Source organism: Ustilaginoidea virens, chromosome 5 (assembly GCF_000687475.1).
Source record: "Ustilaginoidea virens chromosome 5, complete sequence".
Lineage (NCBI taxonomy): Eukaryota > Fungi > Ascomycota > Sordariomycetes > Hypocreales > Clavicipitaceae > Ustilaginoidea > Ustilaginoidea virens.
Genome location: NC_057320.1, coordinates 3936520 through 3953151, shown reverse-complemented (window position 1 = coordinate 3953151; position 16632 = coordinate 3936520). Strand labels below are relative to the sequence as shown.

The window sequence follows — 16632 nt, the reverse complement described above, 5'->3', positions numbered from 1 at the left end:
ACACCCACAACAACCCCCCGGTCATTCTGATGAATGACATGACTCCTCACCCAGCAGACGAGCATCTGATGGCGCAGAAGTACTTACTCTCCGCCTTTCAACATTGCCCTCAAGCCGACCACTTCCCGCTTCAGACGAGCATTCTCTCGCTTCAGACGCGCCGTCTCCTCTCCTTGCTCCTTCAACTTGGCGACCAGATCCTCCTTGTCCTCCCTCGACTTGCCCTTTATCGCCTTGATGATCCTCCCCAGCTCTCCATTGTATTTTTCATACAGCAGCTCATTTTCAGCCACCACCTCCTTGTGTAGCTGGTCGATGGCCCGTACTTTTGCTTCCGTGTTTCTCAGCGTAATGTCCAGTTCATGCTGTGTCGTCGCGTGTTTTGCGTGAAGCTCACGCATCATTACTTGAATCTTGTCTTCCAACTCCTGGAGGGACGTGGCGAAACCACCCGTCTGCGTAGTCGGGATGCTTGGCGTAGTAGGGGGGCAAGGGTCGACCCACGCCATCTCTTCTCCGATCTTGGTGAGCTCAGATTGCAAAGACGAGTCGACTTCTTGAGCAATCTGCTTCTCCGACTGCAGACGCTCTCTGAGCTTCTGCGGCGAGTGCATCCGGAGACGTTGTGCATTGGAGCGGGTAGGGCTACCGGAGCGAATTGCCGGTTCCACGCTCGAGGCCGACTTGGCTGGTCTGAGGACCGGGATGGCGGACACTGAGTGGCTCTTTGAATGCCTCGGCAGCCTGCTCGGCGTTCCTGGTCCATTGGGAGTCGCAGCCTGGTCGGCCGTACCTGCAGCTGCTTTCAAAGGACTGCTCGAGTTTTCCTTTTCCTTTTCCCTTTCCTTTTCCCTTTGTCTGGTATTTTTGAGAGCTTCAGCGACGCTGGGGTTTACCGGTATCTTTGAAAGTAGTGCTGGTTTGGGGCTCGCGGGAGGGCCGGTGTTGTTGACCTTGCCTGATGTCGGTTTGGTTGCCTGCAAAGGCTGATATGATGCATCTTCCAGGGTAACGGCAGCCATCAGACTCTTCAGGTCCGACAGTGAGCTGCGTCTCTTCTTTTTCCAGCTTTTCGAAAGGGCCCTCTCGGGAGAGCATGGTTCTCCAATGGTATCCAGGGGAAAGTCCAGCCGATGTGAACTGCTCGGTCGCTCCGGCAGCTCGTCAAATGCGCCACCGAGATGGGGTCTGTCGCGAGACATGGCTCGCCGATGCTTTCTCCTTGGCAGGCTGTTGTCATCCACCGGCCTATTCACGTCTAGCATGTCGCTGGTCAACGTCGAAGCTTCGCCGGTAGCGGGATTTCGATGCTTGCTCAACGTGCGCCACATAGATGGTCGCTCATCTTTCGAGCCTTGACGAAGGATGGAATCTAGGCCAAACTTGCGCCGCAGCGAAGAGGCGTTGGATGTGATGGATCCTGTGTGAGCCTTGCCGGGGCGGTACGCCAGTGCGCAGGAGTCGAAACCGGTCACAGTGGGATGGAAGCCCTGGCTAGCGTTCTGATCATCAAACATCCTGTCGCAGTCTTGGACGAGCCGATCCAGAAGGTTGATGTAGTTGTGTGCGGCGCCACTGGTGACAAGAAGCTCGGCGAAGGCAAGGGTCAATGCTCCCCTGTCGCTGTCGTTGCCACACCCATCCAACAAATCAGCGAGTAGCTTGATGAGGGAGATGAATGCTCGTCGATTCTGCGGTGCCATGTCTTTGAGAAGGTAGTTGACGAAATCAGCGAAATCCCCGGGAACTCGCTTGTTCGCCCTTTCGAGCAACGTATCCATGACTTGTGTGGTCATCACCGGCCCCATCTGCTCGGCCCAGGCTATGTGTAGGAACTTTTCATATGCCACAAAGACAACTTCAGTCCCTACATCGGAGGCAACTCTATAATCGAGAGGATTTTCAATGAATCTATTGTACAAGTCATTGACGGCTAGCTCGTCCACGAGTGACCGATTCAGCAGTGATCGGCCAATTACGAATCCTTTTCGGGACTGAAGCGCCGCAACAAAGCCGGTGAATGTTTGCTCGAGTCGAAGTAAAGGATTCTCTGGTTTGCCGTCTGCAGTATTCGGACGACTGTCCTTGCCCCTGATTGAGCCAAACATGGAGTGGAAGCTGTTTGCTCTGTGAAGCGACGGTGGTTGCTGAGTCTTTGTACCGGATACGGCGACATCTGGATTGTTGGCATTGGAGCCACCGTTCCAAAGACTTGAGAAGAGTTTCACGGGAGAAGCCGTGAGGAATGATCTCGTTTTCTCAGTCCTGCTTGCCGAAAAGCTCAGCCCACGCAGAGTCTTGGTGTAGTACGAGATCATTGGAGCCGTCAGCTGTGTATTTCTGACGTGAAATTGCGAGCTGAGAAGCTGTATGACTGGGGGGGGGGGGGGGGGGGGGGAAGCATCAATGTCAGCATGGTAACTCGGTTACGCGGCTGGATGAAAAGCAACGGAAAAGCTTACGGCGGCGAGACATGGTGGGAATAAGGTCCTCGAGCTCGATTTCATCGTGGAATTGTTTGCCGTGTAGCCCGGTCGTCAGCATTGATATTCGTTTCAGATGATTGCTAGAGAGGTTGATTACGATCTCGACTCCGTAATGACCGAGAGGCGCTCCCTTGGTTCCCTTTTCATGGTCCACCACGACACGGATAGGTGCTGGGTCTTTTCGACCCTCTATCAGTTGGTCTGCTCCTTCTTGGAAGACTGCCACGTGCAGCCCGAGGTTGTTATCCTGGATGCGTACCGATCGCAGGGTCCAACAAGGATCCTCCCGCTCGGCCTCGGAGAATCGCGCTTCGATTCTCGCCTTTACAATGTCCTCGCTCAATTTACTGGCCCTCCCCTGGAAGGCTTCTTGTAATAGAAAGCACCGAGACGTGGCTCCCTTGCTCGCCTTGAATGACGACCCCAAGTTGGCATCTCTCAAATCCTTCGTCGACGTCATCCAAACCAGCGACCCATCAGCTGATTCGGTGAATCGCAAGTCTGCCAAGTCGTGCCAGCCGGCAAAGGCGAACTCGTATGACGCGGCGCCTCCAGCGGCATTTGTCATGGAAATGAGTAGTTCTGCTGCCGATGGCTTGTCAAACTCCCGGAGCAGATCGCGTCCCGTCATGTTGGACCCATTCTTCTTCAAAATAACGACGCAGTCGGCAAACAAAAGCAAGAGACCCGAGTTGTTCAACTCGTCAGCGCTCTGGAACGGGGGCGCGAGTTCGACAAAATCGGCAGCAACTAGAAGTCGACCTTCTGGCTCCAAATGCAGCGGCCATGACTCCACCATGTTCCGAAGTCTGTGGGCAGCATGGGTCCCGTCAGTCAATGGGTCATCCATAGAGCATATATTGGTGATGATGTCACGGGCCTTGAGCATGGGCTGCAGAGCCGGATGGGTTATGGGCAACGAGTTGACAATTTGATCTATGAGGAGGCTGTAACGAGGCAGTCGTTGCACGGGCTCGATAAGTATAGATCTGATGGTCTGTTCGCCGGTTTGCATCACCCGTTGTCTGAAGCTGGACTGTTGGTCGAGGAAAGTGTTGAGCAGGGTCGAGAAATGCTGGCTGGCCCTGATGTAGTTTTGATAGCTCTTGGTGAATCTCGGGAACCATTCATGGAACAGCTTTGCCATTCCGAGGGCCCCGCTAGGATCTCTGGAGCGGGCTGGGCCCGAGCCGTTGAAGCCGCTGATGTTGGCGCCGACCTTGTCCATGTCCATGAGGGCTTCCTCTTGGGTTTCGTCCATGATTTTGCGGAGCTGTTGCATGAATTGGGAGTTGAGCTCCAAGATTTGATCTGCTGAAGCAGGAAACAACCTTTCCAGCTCTTGTTCAGACGGACTGAGGCTTGCCTCTGACCTTGCTCTCGAGTGCTGCCGGAAATCCTTGGCCACGTGATGGACGAGTTCCCGCAGCTTCATCACATACCTCTCCTCTGTATCGACCAACTCTTCCAGCTTCATGCGAAGTTGACGTTTTTGATCTCTGGTAAATGTCCTTGCTCGGTTTACCGACGTAGGTTTCGACGGCGCGCGGCGCAGCTTACTGGTGGGCAGGAAGACTGGCTCGCCAAGCAACTTTACCAAAGGGGTATATCCTCCATACTGTCTCAAGGTCGGGTCCAGAATGTCGTCCTCGTTCTCTGGTACATGGTCCGAGTCGGCCGGTTGGAGGGGTATGATGGCACCGGGAGGGAGGACGAGGTCCACGTCCACATTATTGACATGCTGCGTCTGGAGCGCATCCTGCACGGCGGCAATCACCTCGGCAGTGTTCTCGCTCTTGACCATGACCTCGACCAAGTCTGCGGCGTGTCTCTCCCCAAAGAGCATGGAGTCGCTTCCCGGGCGCACCCCTCGGGTCGGGTACAGGTTCCTGAGATACTTTTTGACGCCATCGGGAAGCTCCGAAAAGTACTTGAACAGGCCAAAGGCTAGGCCGCGGTAAACCTCGTCCACCTGGATCTCGCGAGGGAGAAAGTTGACGACGCTGTAAAAGGGCGAGCTCGGCGAAATGGGGATGCGCGGGAAGGAGCGGAAGCCGGCGGGCGACAGAATGTGGATTTGGATGCGCGAGCTGTTGAGGGTGTAGTTGGCGGTGGTGGAAGGGCCGTGGAAGATGAGGACAGGGAGATGGCCGAGCAGCGGATCAGAGGCGTGATAGAGAGAAAGGGCGTCGGGCGAGAGCGCCAGGTCGTCGGTGACGCGCACCATGGTCTCGTCAATGGGTCAGCGGGCCGCGCTCATGGCCCCTCTTCCTCTGTAGAGCGCGCGCGCGCTGACTTGAAGGCGCGGCCAGAGCTGCTGTCAACGAGAAGCCCAATGAATGCCTTGGCTTGCCTTGGCTTGGCTTGCCCTGCCGGTCACGACGCCAGGCCGCGAGAGACGAGTCGAGGTCGAGGGAGTGGTGATGGTCGGTAAAGTCGGTCACTAGGAGGACGCCAGGCGGGGTGATTGGCCTGGCGCGATGTGTGAGTGTGTGTGTGTTTCGATGGGAACATCAGTTTGGCGGACAACAGAGCAGGCAGATATTGAAGGCAACCATTGATTGGTGTTGGAGGGCGGCAGAGTGGGGCCGCGGAGGTATGTACTCCGTACTCCGTACTTGTTGGCACTTTGCAACAGCGGGGATGGCGTGCGCCGTGCAGCCAGCCGCCAGCCAGCCGAACCCCTGTCTGGCATGGATTGGATTGATGCGCCTGGCCTGCACTGAGTATGGAGTACTACTCCATATGGATAATGGTATGGTGGCTGCTGGTGGGCCCCGCCTGTTTTGCAAGGGGTCGTCTGGTGGACGTGAGACGCGTTTCGTACATAATGTTCCACATGTTTCCATCAACAACTTCAGACTCCAGAGCAACCAGAGTCGAACCCGAAGACCTTCACAACAGCAACCCGACGTTATCACCATGGCGGCGCCTTATCGCCGCAGACAGGCCCGCCCACCACCACCTTTCAAGCCTTTCGTTCAAATGGTGATTTACAAGCGCTAAAAGTGTTCATCTGATGGTAAAGGCGGCGTTGATATCATTGAGGGGCAAGCGACGCGGCCTCTACACCAGGAAAAACCCGGTGACACCATGGTCATGGCCGCCGAAAATAGCTTTGCGGACATGCTGAGCTGCATGGGGAGCTGCTTGACCGAGAGGCAGGCGATGTGGACGCAAAATATGGCTTTGCCGCCGCGGAAAAACACCATGGGCGGCCGGTTCAAGAGTCCTTGGCCACTGCTCTGCTGGTCCTTGTCAGTCTCCAACGGAGCGCTCTTCTCAGTTTTCAATACGCAGTAGTTTGCATTAATTCGACTTCAACCCTGGATCCATCAGCGGGCTTACGGCTCACGCACGATGCATTCTATGAAAAGCTTGGTGAATCCCAACTACCTCCCTGGGTAGGTAGGTCAAAATGGCAAGCATCGGGCTAAATTCTGTCTCTTCTCGCACGGAGCAGGCGTGATAAAGCAACAAACATGTCTTGCTCGGGCAGAATCGCTCTTTCCCCTGTCGCTCATTTCTCTTCACTGCAATCCAGTTTGTTGGCAAATTCTTCCTCATCAATCGCTTCACTGGCAAAGTCTCTAATCGCAAGCATCTCTTAAACAGAGTCCACACAACCAGTCCATGTGTCCGATCCGCTCGTCTCGTCTCGTCTCAGCACCTGGCTTCTTCCTCCTCCATGGATCAATCCATCAATCAAACCATGGCAACAACCAGCGAGCCCCACTACCGGCCGCGCCTCACAGACATGCCCCCGGAGATCCTCTACATGATCGCCTCCCTGTTCTGCCAGCACTGCCTGGATCGACAATCCAAAAAGGGCAAAGCAGCCACGGTCGATGACAAGATTATAGGGTCCAGGCGCGACCTGGAGCGCTTGGCCCTTACCTGCTCAAAGATGTATGCCATCGCCCAATCCGTCATCCATCACCGGGTCGGATACGAGGAGTTGTGCCTTCGCTTTGCCGACTACGTCGCCACCCTCGGGAGGTTGTCCAGGAGCAGCCACCTCCGGGAGCAGGTTCGCCAAATCGGCCCGTTCTTCCTGAGCTTCGAGGACCTCTCCCTAGATGGCGCGGTCGAAATGTTCAGACGCGTCTTCACCAACGTCGACGCCGTGGCCCTGCTACTGCTGCCGCACCCTCTGAAGTGGCTGTACTCGGTCTTCTCCAACGGGATCCTCGTCCGGCCCCCTGCGCAAATCTTTGTTTACTTGCTCATGGCCCTGGCGCCGAACCTGCAGTCGCTAAGCATCGTGGCCACCGACCTCACGTCGCATAGGGCGATGCAATTCCCCGATTACATGGACCTGCGGTTCGAGCTTAACTGGAAGGCGAACAACTCCTCTTGGTATTGTGTTTCGGCAAAGAGGCTGCATCAGCTGGTGGTGTGCGCAGCCCGGCGCGGGATGGCTGCTTCGCTGCTGGACGGCCGGGTGCATTCCATCCTGGCCTCGGCCCCGCGGCTGCGCTGCCTGGAGTTTCAGAATCTGAGTCTCGATCGGGAGCCTGCTTGGATCCGGATACTGGTGCCGCCGCCCGGGCTGCAGATTGCCTGCACGCAGCTCACGACGCTGGTGTTGCAGTCGTGCTATCTCGCAGACTTTGCTGACTTCCGCAGCCTGCTCCAGCAGGTGGACAACCTGCAGAGATTCACCTTTGTGCTGGAACGGGCCTATGAAAATCCATACTATCGGCTTTTGGCCTTGCATCGGGGCCACATCTCACCGAGCCTGCTGGTGAGCCTGCTGGCACGCCATCAGCCGCGGCTGAGGCATCTGGTCTTGGACTTTGACGCGGTGCTGCCCCCCGTCGGGATGTCGCCCATCAACTGGGCCATCCAGCCGACGGTGCTGGCGCAAGGCTTCCGGCGCCTGGAAACGCTGGGCATCAGCGAATCATGCTACCACCAGGGCAAACTCTACTACTTCAACTTGCCCGTCGCCACCGGTGCCTTGACCCCCTATCTGCCCAGCTACCTGCCACCCGGGCTGCGCGAGCTGCGGCTGATTAGCGGCCACGTCGGGTCGGTGCTGCCGCAGCTGTGGGCGCTTGGCATAGAAGCGGGCAGGCGTAACCAGTTTGGTGAGCTGAGGCTTGTCAAAGCCATGTTTGTCGTCTTGTACCATGGTCAGGCAAACCGCATTCTGTGTGCCGAGCCTACGAGAAGACACACGGGACGAATCCACAGCTTGTTTTGCGAGAGAAGGATCGAGTTCGTATTGGAGGAGCGACCATGGTCATCAGACGGGATGTTTCCGCAGTGGCCGAAATATAACTAAATGGGATGAGCGCAGGGGAATTCCCAGTTATAAAAATAGGGGATTGGATGGTGAGGAAGACCTGACGAGCCATGAAGGCAAGGTGACTTGGCAGGTTACGGGGGTTTTTTTTTTTTTTGCTGTGGACGAGCTGGTGTTTTTGACCGTGGCTGGCATCAAGGAAGCGTCAATTGTCTTACTCTTGTTAGCGTTGTCTTACTCTTAGCGTCATCATGCTATCTATGTATGTACTCTTACGCCTATTCATTTTTACCCCGTCACTGTGACCCCTTTATGGACGACGCAGTTCGACTACGCGCCGAAAAAAAAAAGAAAAAAAAATCTATTCTATGCGTGAAAGAGCGTTTCAGACTTGCAGCCCTGGCGCTTGTCCTGGGTCTAGGACAGCAGTTGGTGTGGAGAATGTTGCTGCTAAAGTGCGTGCTTGCTTTGCAAACGCGCAGTTCGCGAACTCGCAGGCTTTATCCTGCAACAAGGCTGGAATCTCGCTGTCGACTACGAAACGGTCTGAGACCGTGGACCGTGGAGGGCACTCAATAGCCAGAGCCGTCAACCAGCCAGGTGCTGATGGTGCGATGGTTGGTAGGGAACAAGACTCCGACACAACACACGGCATGGCCGCGAGGATTATTTCATATACACGTCAATCATTATTCAAGCCAGATGGCGCTTGGAAACATGTCTTTGGGCCGGTCCATGATCCGATGCATGACGATGGCCAGAGCAGGGGTCGGGCGGCAGGCCAAGCAGCACCGTCAATAGCCTCATCGCCGCAGTGCTGTTCGCTTGTCCGAGCATGGCCCTATTCGTTTCGACTTGTGTTCCGGGATGGGTACTGGACTGTTGGCGACATCTTGGGCAATGCTTGTTCTGCCTAGGGAATCACGATGATGTTGGTTCTGCAACGCGAGCGCTTCAAATACCCTGGAACGTCATGGGAGTGATACCAACCGAGTGGTTACATGTGCGATCGAGGTCCAGAGCGGCGATTCTTTATGCCCAGTTCGAGATTAAAGATGCAGAACGATGACTACTATCTAAATGCAATAGCGAGCCGTGTATCCACCGTATATCGGGAAGGCAGTTGACGTTTTTTCACCTCTCAAACGGCCAAGCGGCCGGGTGGCAGCTGGTCAGCCAGTGATGAAACAGCTGCCTGAAGCTCACACACAAGTCGCTGGCATGCTTCAATCTGTTTCTCTTCTCTCTACAAGTCGAGAATCCTACCAGCCGATGTCATGCCTAATCTTGCTAAACTCTCTTGCTAGTCACATCATCGACGGTAGCGAGCTAAGCGCTTTTAAAAGAACAACACGGGAAGGGATCTCTTGAAGAAGAAGACTCACGTTTCTGAAACGGCGTCGCACTTTTCTCTCTGCCTCTTCGCGTTCATTCACAGCAGCATCATGTCTGAAACCTCCCAATCAGGCCTGAATATCAACCCCAGAAACGTGGTCGAGGCAAAGGTTGCTGCGAGGCTGTCTCAGATTTGGGACCAAGAGTCCAAGTGCTGGACCGCCGAAACCAAGCAAAACTTTGTCGAGGTGGCGTCTCTGGCCAGGCTGTCGTATGGCACCTGTACGCCATCGTCGCACAAGATTCACCGTCGGCTCAATGGGCGCGCAGTGACGGTTTCTGATTACACTGTTCTCGCAGCCATGTTTGGAACCAACTCGCTGGGTCGGCTGAACTGGTGGAAAGACTTCCAAAGAAGCAACCCCCGCTACAAGCACTATGAAGGAGTGGTGAAACCGGAAGACAGAGATTTCCTGCTTGCTTCCAAAAGGCCGTACAAGGCTGCCGAGCCAAAAGGGCCTGAGAGAGAGTGCAAGAAAGAAGCGACCTCGACGGAAGACCCCAAGGGCGCTGAGTCTACTGCCAGCGAGTCGGCAATGTCGGATACTCAGCACGAAGCGGATACGATTAGTACGGCGAAGGTGTCCGCGGATGATGTATCGGGAAACCTGGTAGACAACTGTTCCAGGCAAGGAACGAGAACAGCTCAACCGGTGGACTCAAACCTCGACTGGAAAAGAGCATGTCCGATTGTCCCTACCGAAGAGAGCAGTGACACTCACAGCACTTTTACAGGAGAGCCCACTGCTGCCCACGTCGGAGCCTCGGAAGCAGTAAAGCTTGAGCCATGCGCCAAAACACCCGAGGCGAATCCCCCCAAGGAGGACTTGGCAGACTCGGAGCCCTTGTCGCCACGAATTAAAAGATTCAGGGAAAGCGTAGAGATCTCAGAGGACGACGTATGGCAAAAGCTTACAAAGACCTTGCGAGCACCAAATACATTGCAAGCTAGGATTGAAGCCATTGAAGTACGAATCAAAGCCCAAGAAGAAGAAATCGACGTACTGAAAGCGACTCTATCGAGGACCAGCCAGAAACTGGCACAGCAGAGCACAATGATCGAAGCGGTCGCCAAGTATCTGGCGGGAAGCTCCTAGAACAAGGAGGCAAGCCCGATGAACACTCTGGGAAGGGACACCAAGGCGGCATCTTTGGGTCGGCGTTGTTTGTCAGCGGAGTTTGGAGAAGCAGAATACTATTCGGGTCGCAAAGGTTTATGATTGCTAGCCCGGGAGGCGATGGAGGACACAGAACAGCATTTTTATTGCGCTATGGATTGATGTTGCCCCCGAAAACGCCGCGCGACGAAAACATGATGCGGCGGAGCGAGGGGCGTTGAGCAGCTACGATTCGGAGCGGGAAGTGGCAGAGATTCTTCTTATCCACATATCTGGCTTAACCACTTGCTTTGCTAGTCTGAAGCTGACTGGACTCTAGAAAGGAAAATGAAAGCCTTTGATAGTGAAATACTCTTCTCAAGGTAGTTCAACGACCTTGCACGCCTCTTTGGGAAATGCACTTGATATGTGGCATCACTATACAGCGCGGCTCTATTGGGCTTGTAATACCGTGACGACGAGTCTGCAATATCATCTACTGCTGAAGCTGACACGAGGGTGAAACGGCGTGTAAAGCAAACTTGCGCCTTCAAGTTCAGCGAACAAAAGTTCCAAAACATGGCGAAACACAACGGCCACTTGAGTGATGCTGGGACCACATCGCCGGCTTCCAGCTAGGGAGTGCAGCAAGTGCGTAAGCCGACAACATATGGCCCCTCTCTGAGATGAACTATTTTTCCCCCGCTAGATTGACGGAATACTTGCTATAGGTTTGATTCAAAAGCACCCAGGTAGACCGGCGTCAAGAATGTCTTGTTGCCCGACCGGCCGGTTCCCCGTGCCGTTCAGACGTCATTAGCTCACGCACTTTTCAACCGAGCAGTTTCGCAAGGCGGTGGACGAGCATGCCACGTCAGGGGGCCGCCTGTGGCAGGGGTCGGGCGATAAATTGCTGCAGCCAGATTCTTGGTCTCTGTGCGGAGTACGTCGGTATCGCGTGATGGGTGTCATTGCTCGCCCAGGCCGTCTACTTCCCAGCGCCACTCCAGCAGAATCAAAGCAAGAGTACACCTTGCCCAGGCTTTTCTGTTACTGGCCTTGAAGCACTTGCGTGTTGCAATGCTTGGCTGCAGCAACCCGCTGATACGGCCTGGCGACACCAGCCATCTACAAGAAGGGGTGACGGAGGTGCTGCGCTGCTGGTGTAATCCCGGGTGAGAGAAAGCCTTTATCCTACATGGTACATGATGGTGTCTTACGCTAGATAGTCGGCCTCAGCTAACTGATTTCTGGTACTCCGGCGCCTTTTGTAGGAGAAAAGCCGTCAATGCCAGCTAGCTGTCTTGGGTTGCGTTGAAAACTCTCCTTCTTAGCCTGACAACCTTCCATGCTGCTTTCCTACCCGCAAGAATACATGCATGTTATCTGTCCCTACCACATATACAGTGCCTCCTATCATCCTTTTTTTTTTTATCTTCATGGCCAGACTTCTAAAATCCTACTCTTAGCAGCGACGCCCCGTGCAGACCCCCCCTTCCCCCCCCCCAAACACCTAACTAATCCCCTTTTGTCCCTCCTGTTTGTTGCGACAACTTCGCAAACACACTGCTCAAATGATAACCTAGAGTCCCGGGGGTTGGCCAACAGTAAGTAGGGGTTCCTACAGAGTAAACATGAGAACCGTCAAGACAATATCTTTGTTGGCAAATGTCCCACATCGTGGCGAGCTACAAGAAAAGCATCAGGTGGTCTCTATCTAGAAGCCACCTACGCCTCGATTCCCATCCACGGCTCAAGCCCACGGAACGAAACCCCCCGTCGTCTCCGTGCTGGCCCTGGCCTCCGGCAGCCTCGCCGCCCAGCATCACAGACGCATGGCAGCTCCGTCATGGCCGCCAAGCAGGAGAAGCGAAGCTTGACCAGAAAAGTAGCCAGCGGCTCATTCGCCCCCCAGGAGGCACAAGTCCATACCGGCAGCCAAGTGCGAGGACGGCAGGAAGTTTGCTCCCCGCTCGGCCAGATCGACGGCGCCGCCTTCGCAGAGGTCCGGAGCCGGCTGCCCACGCATGAACACACCCACGACGCGCGGTCGGTGCTTCGTGTCCCGCGGCCCAGACGAGGCCTTACCGCAGCCGCCACATCGGCTTCGCCTTCACCCTGCGGTCCTTTTGCCGTCCCGCAGCCGACGGACAAGCAGAGCCCCTACAACACCCTGACCTACAGGAGCCCCGTCAGAGCCACCGACGACAACATGTACGCAAAAGACGGCAGGGCGTACATGTCCAACTGCGCCTCCGGTCTGCGGGTCGTCGACGTATCCAGGCTGCCTCCTATACAGTGGCATGTACAAAGCCCCCTTGGTAAAATTAAACAAGTTTGTACGAGTCCCTCCTTCTTATTCGGGCAACTGGCTGATGAGACACAAACACATCTCACGGTCTGCAACCAAGGCACTAAAGAACAGCCAGCAAAAAAAGGCAAAGGCACCGAGTCTTTGAACCACGTGCAAAATATTTTGTTGATTCCTCTGCGTTGTGCAAAACCGCCTCCCCTCCCCCCCCCTCCCCCCGGCTGCCCAGGCCAAGCCATGCGCTCGTTCAAGCTTCAACGCCAAATGTGCATAATAGAACAAGAGAGGAAAATCGGCGCATCCGGCGTGCCAATGGTTGTTTACAGACAAAGAAGAGACGCGGGAGCGTGGCAAGACGCGCTGTCAGGCGTAGCGTCCGCGCATGAGCTCTCCCAGAGGTGTGCGCAGTAAAAAAGGAGCGTGCTCTGCTATCCACCCTGACACGATTCGCCGCGGCCAGGAAGAAGAAGCCTAAAAGAAAAGGTATCATCTCGATAACTCAAGAAAAAAAAAAGAGCATAAAACCAATAACAACAACAGCAGCAGCAATAACAACAACGTAAAAGAAGAGACAAGGACAAGGAGGGAAGGGAACAAAGGAAATAAAACAGAGATGAGGAATGGATAAATGAGATGCAAAAACACGTGTACAACGCAGGGCAACCAGAGACGACTCCAGCAGGTAGGTGCGCATCGCCACCAGGTCGTACATAGTCAACGCGCGCCATCCATCGGTAGCATAGCTTCGAACGGCAGTCAGGATTTGCTCGAGCCTCTGCGCGCACGACAGCATCATCCAGTAGTTTTCAACTCGAGCACCCCGACCAAGCGGTGACTTTGGTCCAGGGTTTTTGCCTCGTTTTTTCGCCGCCTCTTGAATCCAGGGCGTCACTTTTCGACATCTTGGATCGCTCATTCGCGCCAGCTTGGTTTTGTCGGGCGGCCGCTTATGCAGCCATCTTCACGTCGTCATTGAACGCGGCCGCTGCGGCGGGTGATTCCGGTTGATCGCCGTCGTGGGCAGGCCGCCTGCGCTTCCCCATGCGCTCGCACCACTGTTCCGCGCTGACAATGGTGCCGTCCAGCACCCCCGTGATTTGCGTCACCATTTCCAAGCCCTCCCTGGCCAAGACCAGGACCTTCTGGGCACCTTCTCGCACGGAACAGTCGCTGTCCCTGTCGCCGCCGGTGCTTGCGCCGTCCGTCATGCTAGCCATCCGGAATCGCTGTGGCAGACTCGTGAGATGGCGACGGACAAGGATGCGGGCATTTTCGGGGAGCCCCCCTCCTGCATACTTGGAGACGGTATTGATCGTCTCCTGAAGAGTCTTGAGCACATCCACCTTGAGTATGTTAATCTTGGCTGTGAGCTCGGAACGGGCCTGCTCCGCAGCATGTGTGCCAACCTGCCCTTGCTTGCCGCTGGAACCTGGACCTGTTTGCTGCGGTTCAGTCTGATCCGCGCTCTCCTGGTGGGCCTCTGCCGTCCTTTCGTATTCCTCCAGCGTGGATTTCAAGGTGCCTATGACTTGGCTCATGTGGTCGTTTGTCCAACGCAGCCACTTGAGGCAGTATTTCAAGCTCCTCAAACTCTCGGCGCTCATGGCCACGCTTAGCCCGGACGTCGACATGATCAGGCGAGACGGCCAGGATCCGTTGGGGGCGGAGGATCGTGGAGTCTCTTGGAATTTCGGAGCAGTCTCGCTGTAAGCCGGCGATCGCATCTCGTCATAGGCTGGCAGGGTGTCTACCGTGCTTGCTGAAGACGACCTGCGGTCGCTTCTCGGTGTCGGTGGCGACATGCCCGCATCAGCATTCGCCGTATCCTTGGTCTTCTTGTTGGCGCCTTCGTCCTCCTCTCCGACTTTCCGTCGCTTCTTACAGTGGCCATTGGCATCGGAAGAGTTGTTCTGCCGCCTGTTGCCCAGAAACCACCGGACACCACCTTCCACGCCCGTCACGCGCCCCACAGAGTTGACCGTCTTTGCAAGAGGGGTCAGGTAGCCCTCGACGTATTCTGCGCCACACTTGAAGCGCGGAGAAAAGTTTTTTGCTCCACCGTAGGCAGAGCTTGCTCCCCCGATGGTGCTGGCCACGAAAGGATGAGCTGTGGTCAGAAGCGACAGCAGCGGTTCGGGATGAGGGGACCTTGATTGCGACGACGATGAGGGCGCTCGTTGATGCCCGTTGACTTTCGGGCTGGCCAGGCTCGATGAATCAGGTGGCGATGAAATAAAATCTACATGAAACTGGTCAGTACATCCCAACGACATACGTGATCTCCCCGAGTCCAGACCGTTCGATGCGGGTAATGCAGAGTAGGATGTTTTTTTTTTTTTTTTTTTTTTTTTTTTTTTTTTTTTTTTTTTTTTTGCCATGAATTTTGCGGTTCCGTTCTTATTGCGGGGGCGTTCCAGACGTACCTGCTCGCAAGTCGCCAAGTGCTTCTGCAGCAAGTCGCACGTCAGGGTCGTCGAGCGTCACACTATTCCTCGGGCTGAGAGGACCTGGCGAAGGCACACTGGCCACGCTGTTTGTACCATCAAGATCCATGGTGGCCGGGCTGTTGCTTCGATGCGCACTGATTGGAGGAGGCTGTCGATACGCTAGCGGGCCGGCCAGAGGAGGCCATTGTTGCTGTGAAGGGTGCGGAGCGAAGTTGAGTCCATCTCGAATGGGGTCTCGGCAGAGAGGGTAGACGCCGGTGACTGTGCTTATGGACGGGAGCATCTTGTCGTCGTCATGGTGCGTCAAAGGTGGTAATCTGGTCGAGAGGGCATCGACGTCGGGGGGAGGTGAGAACTGCATTGAAGGCAGTAATTGAGTGAGCCGAGGGCGAGCAGCAAGGACGGTGAAGTGGCGACTCGAGAAGGAATTGCTGTCAAGGCGGGAAGCAGTGGGCGATTGTTGCCCGACGATGCTGTCGAACCCGTCAAGGTCAAGAGCAAATAACCGTCGACTTGGCCACGGCGACGACTCCAAGCGCCCGCGAGTCGCTCGATACGAGTTTTTGCTTGCGTGGTGATGGGTGATGGACGGATGACAAGGTCCCGACAAATGGGTGCACTCTGGGAGCAGGTCACTCTGGAGCAGGTAAGGGAAAGGCAAATGCCAGCTAGTGCAGTGGATGCAAAGGGGTCCGTCCGGCCTGGTGCAAAAGGGCAGTGAGCGAGATGAGATGGTTGTGATATGACAGACCAGAGAAACCAGACAGCCGCCAGCACCACGTCCTGGACCAAGGGGGGGGGGGGGGTCGCGACTATGAGGGGAGCAGGACAGGGCCGTGTACGGAGTACGGAGCACTGCGACGGGATTGGTGCGGCGTCTGGTTCACAGCAGGTTCCGGCACGTTAGCGTGGGCGACGCAAGCCAAGCAATGGGGATGGGTTGGGGTGGGAGGAGGTACTTGGCGGTACTTGGCGGTCCTTGGCGTTACTTGGCTGGGGCTCATGGCAAAGTGGACGGCGATCCGGGGTTTGGAGGTACATATCTAGCAGCAACCAGCAACATGTGACGGGACCCGCCCAGTCGTTCTTGTCCAATGGCAGGAGGAGGGCGGCATAGCCGTGCTGGGTACGGACTACCTACGGAGTATGGAGTACCCGAAACTCGCACTTGGCGTTCGTGAATCTGCCAGCAGCTTTGCGCATGTGCTGGAGCGTGAGAAGTACACAGTACATGGCACGCAGTGCACAAGCACAAAGCAGCGCATAACTATAACTGCACACGGCACGGCAGGCAGCAAGTGGCGTGCAGCTAAGTACATGTGGCATGGCCTTTTCGGGCACGTGCTGCGGACGACATCCCTTCCTCGTTCGGAGAAGAAAACTTGTTTTTCCCACCCTATCGCTGGCTCAGGAGACGTGATGCTCTGGGGCCCTTGCTGTGTGTTGCTCCGTACGTGCTTGTGTGCTTGTGTGCTTGTGCTTGTGCTTGTGCTTGTGCTTGTGCTTGTGCTTGTGCTTGTGCTTGTGCTTGTGCTTGTGCTTGTGCTTGTGCTTTGCTGCTTTTCGTCGGCTGTCGCCTTCCCCCTCTGTCGTTTGTCTGGTGCAAAACAAAACACCACATGCAGACAGCAAGAGAAGAGAACCA

General features: G+C 55.5%; 4 protein-coding genes across 4 annotated transcripts; 2 read left to right on the top strand and 2 right to left on the bottom strand.

Annotated features, from left to right (window-relative positions):
• Positions 1-83: 83 nt before the first annotated feature.
• UV8b_06775 (uncharacterized protein) lies at positions 84-4713 on the bottom strand (the record flags this gene model as incomplete). Its single annotated transcript, XM_043144272.1, has 2 exons — positions 84-2374; positions 2463-4713. The coding sequence occupies 2 exons, from the start codon at positions 4711-4713 to the stop codon at positions 84-86; spliced, it is 4542 nt and encodes a 1513-aa protein (XP_043000207.1).
• A 1133-nt stretch (positions 4714-5846) lies between these two features.
• On the top strand, positions 5847-7776 carry UV8b_06774 (uncharacterized protein; the record flags this gene model as incomplete). The annotated part of the gene is made up of 2 exons (XM_043144271.1): positions 5847-5890; positions 6102-7776. 2 exons carry the CDS (start codon positions 5847-5849, stop codon positions 7774-7776), a joined length of 1719 nt encoding a protein of 572 aa, XP_043000206.1.
• Positions 7777-9182: 1406 nt separating this feature from the next.
• Positions 9183-10229, top strand: UV8b_06773 (uncharacterized protein; the record flags this gene model as incomplete). The annotated part of the gene is made up of 1 exon (XM_043144270.1): positions 9183-10229. One exon carries the CDS (start codon positions 9183-9185, stop codon positions 10227-10229), a length of 1047 nt encoding a protein of 348 aa, XP_043000205.1.
• A 3258-nt stretch (positions 10230-13487) lies between these two features.
• On the bottom strand, positions 13488-15348 carry UV8b_06772 (uncharacterized protein; the record flags this gene model as incomplete). The annotated part of the gene is made up of 2 exons (XM_043144269.1): positions 13488-14779; positions 14964-15348. 2 exons carry the CDS (start codon positions 15346-15348, stop codon positions 13488-13490), a joined length of 1677 nt encoding a protein of 558 aa, XP_043000204.1.
• Positions 15349-16632: the final 1284 nt, after the last annotated feature.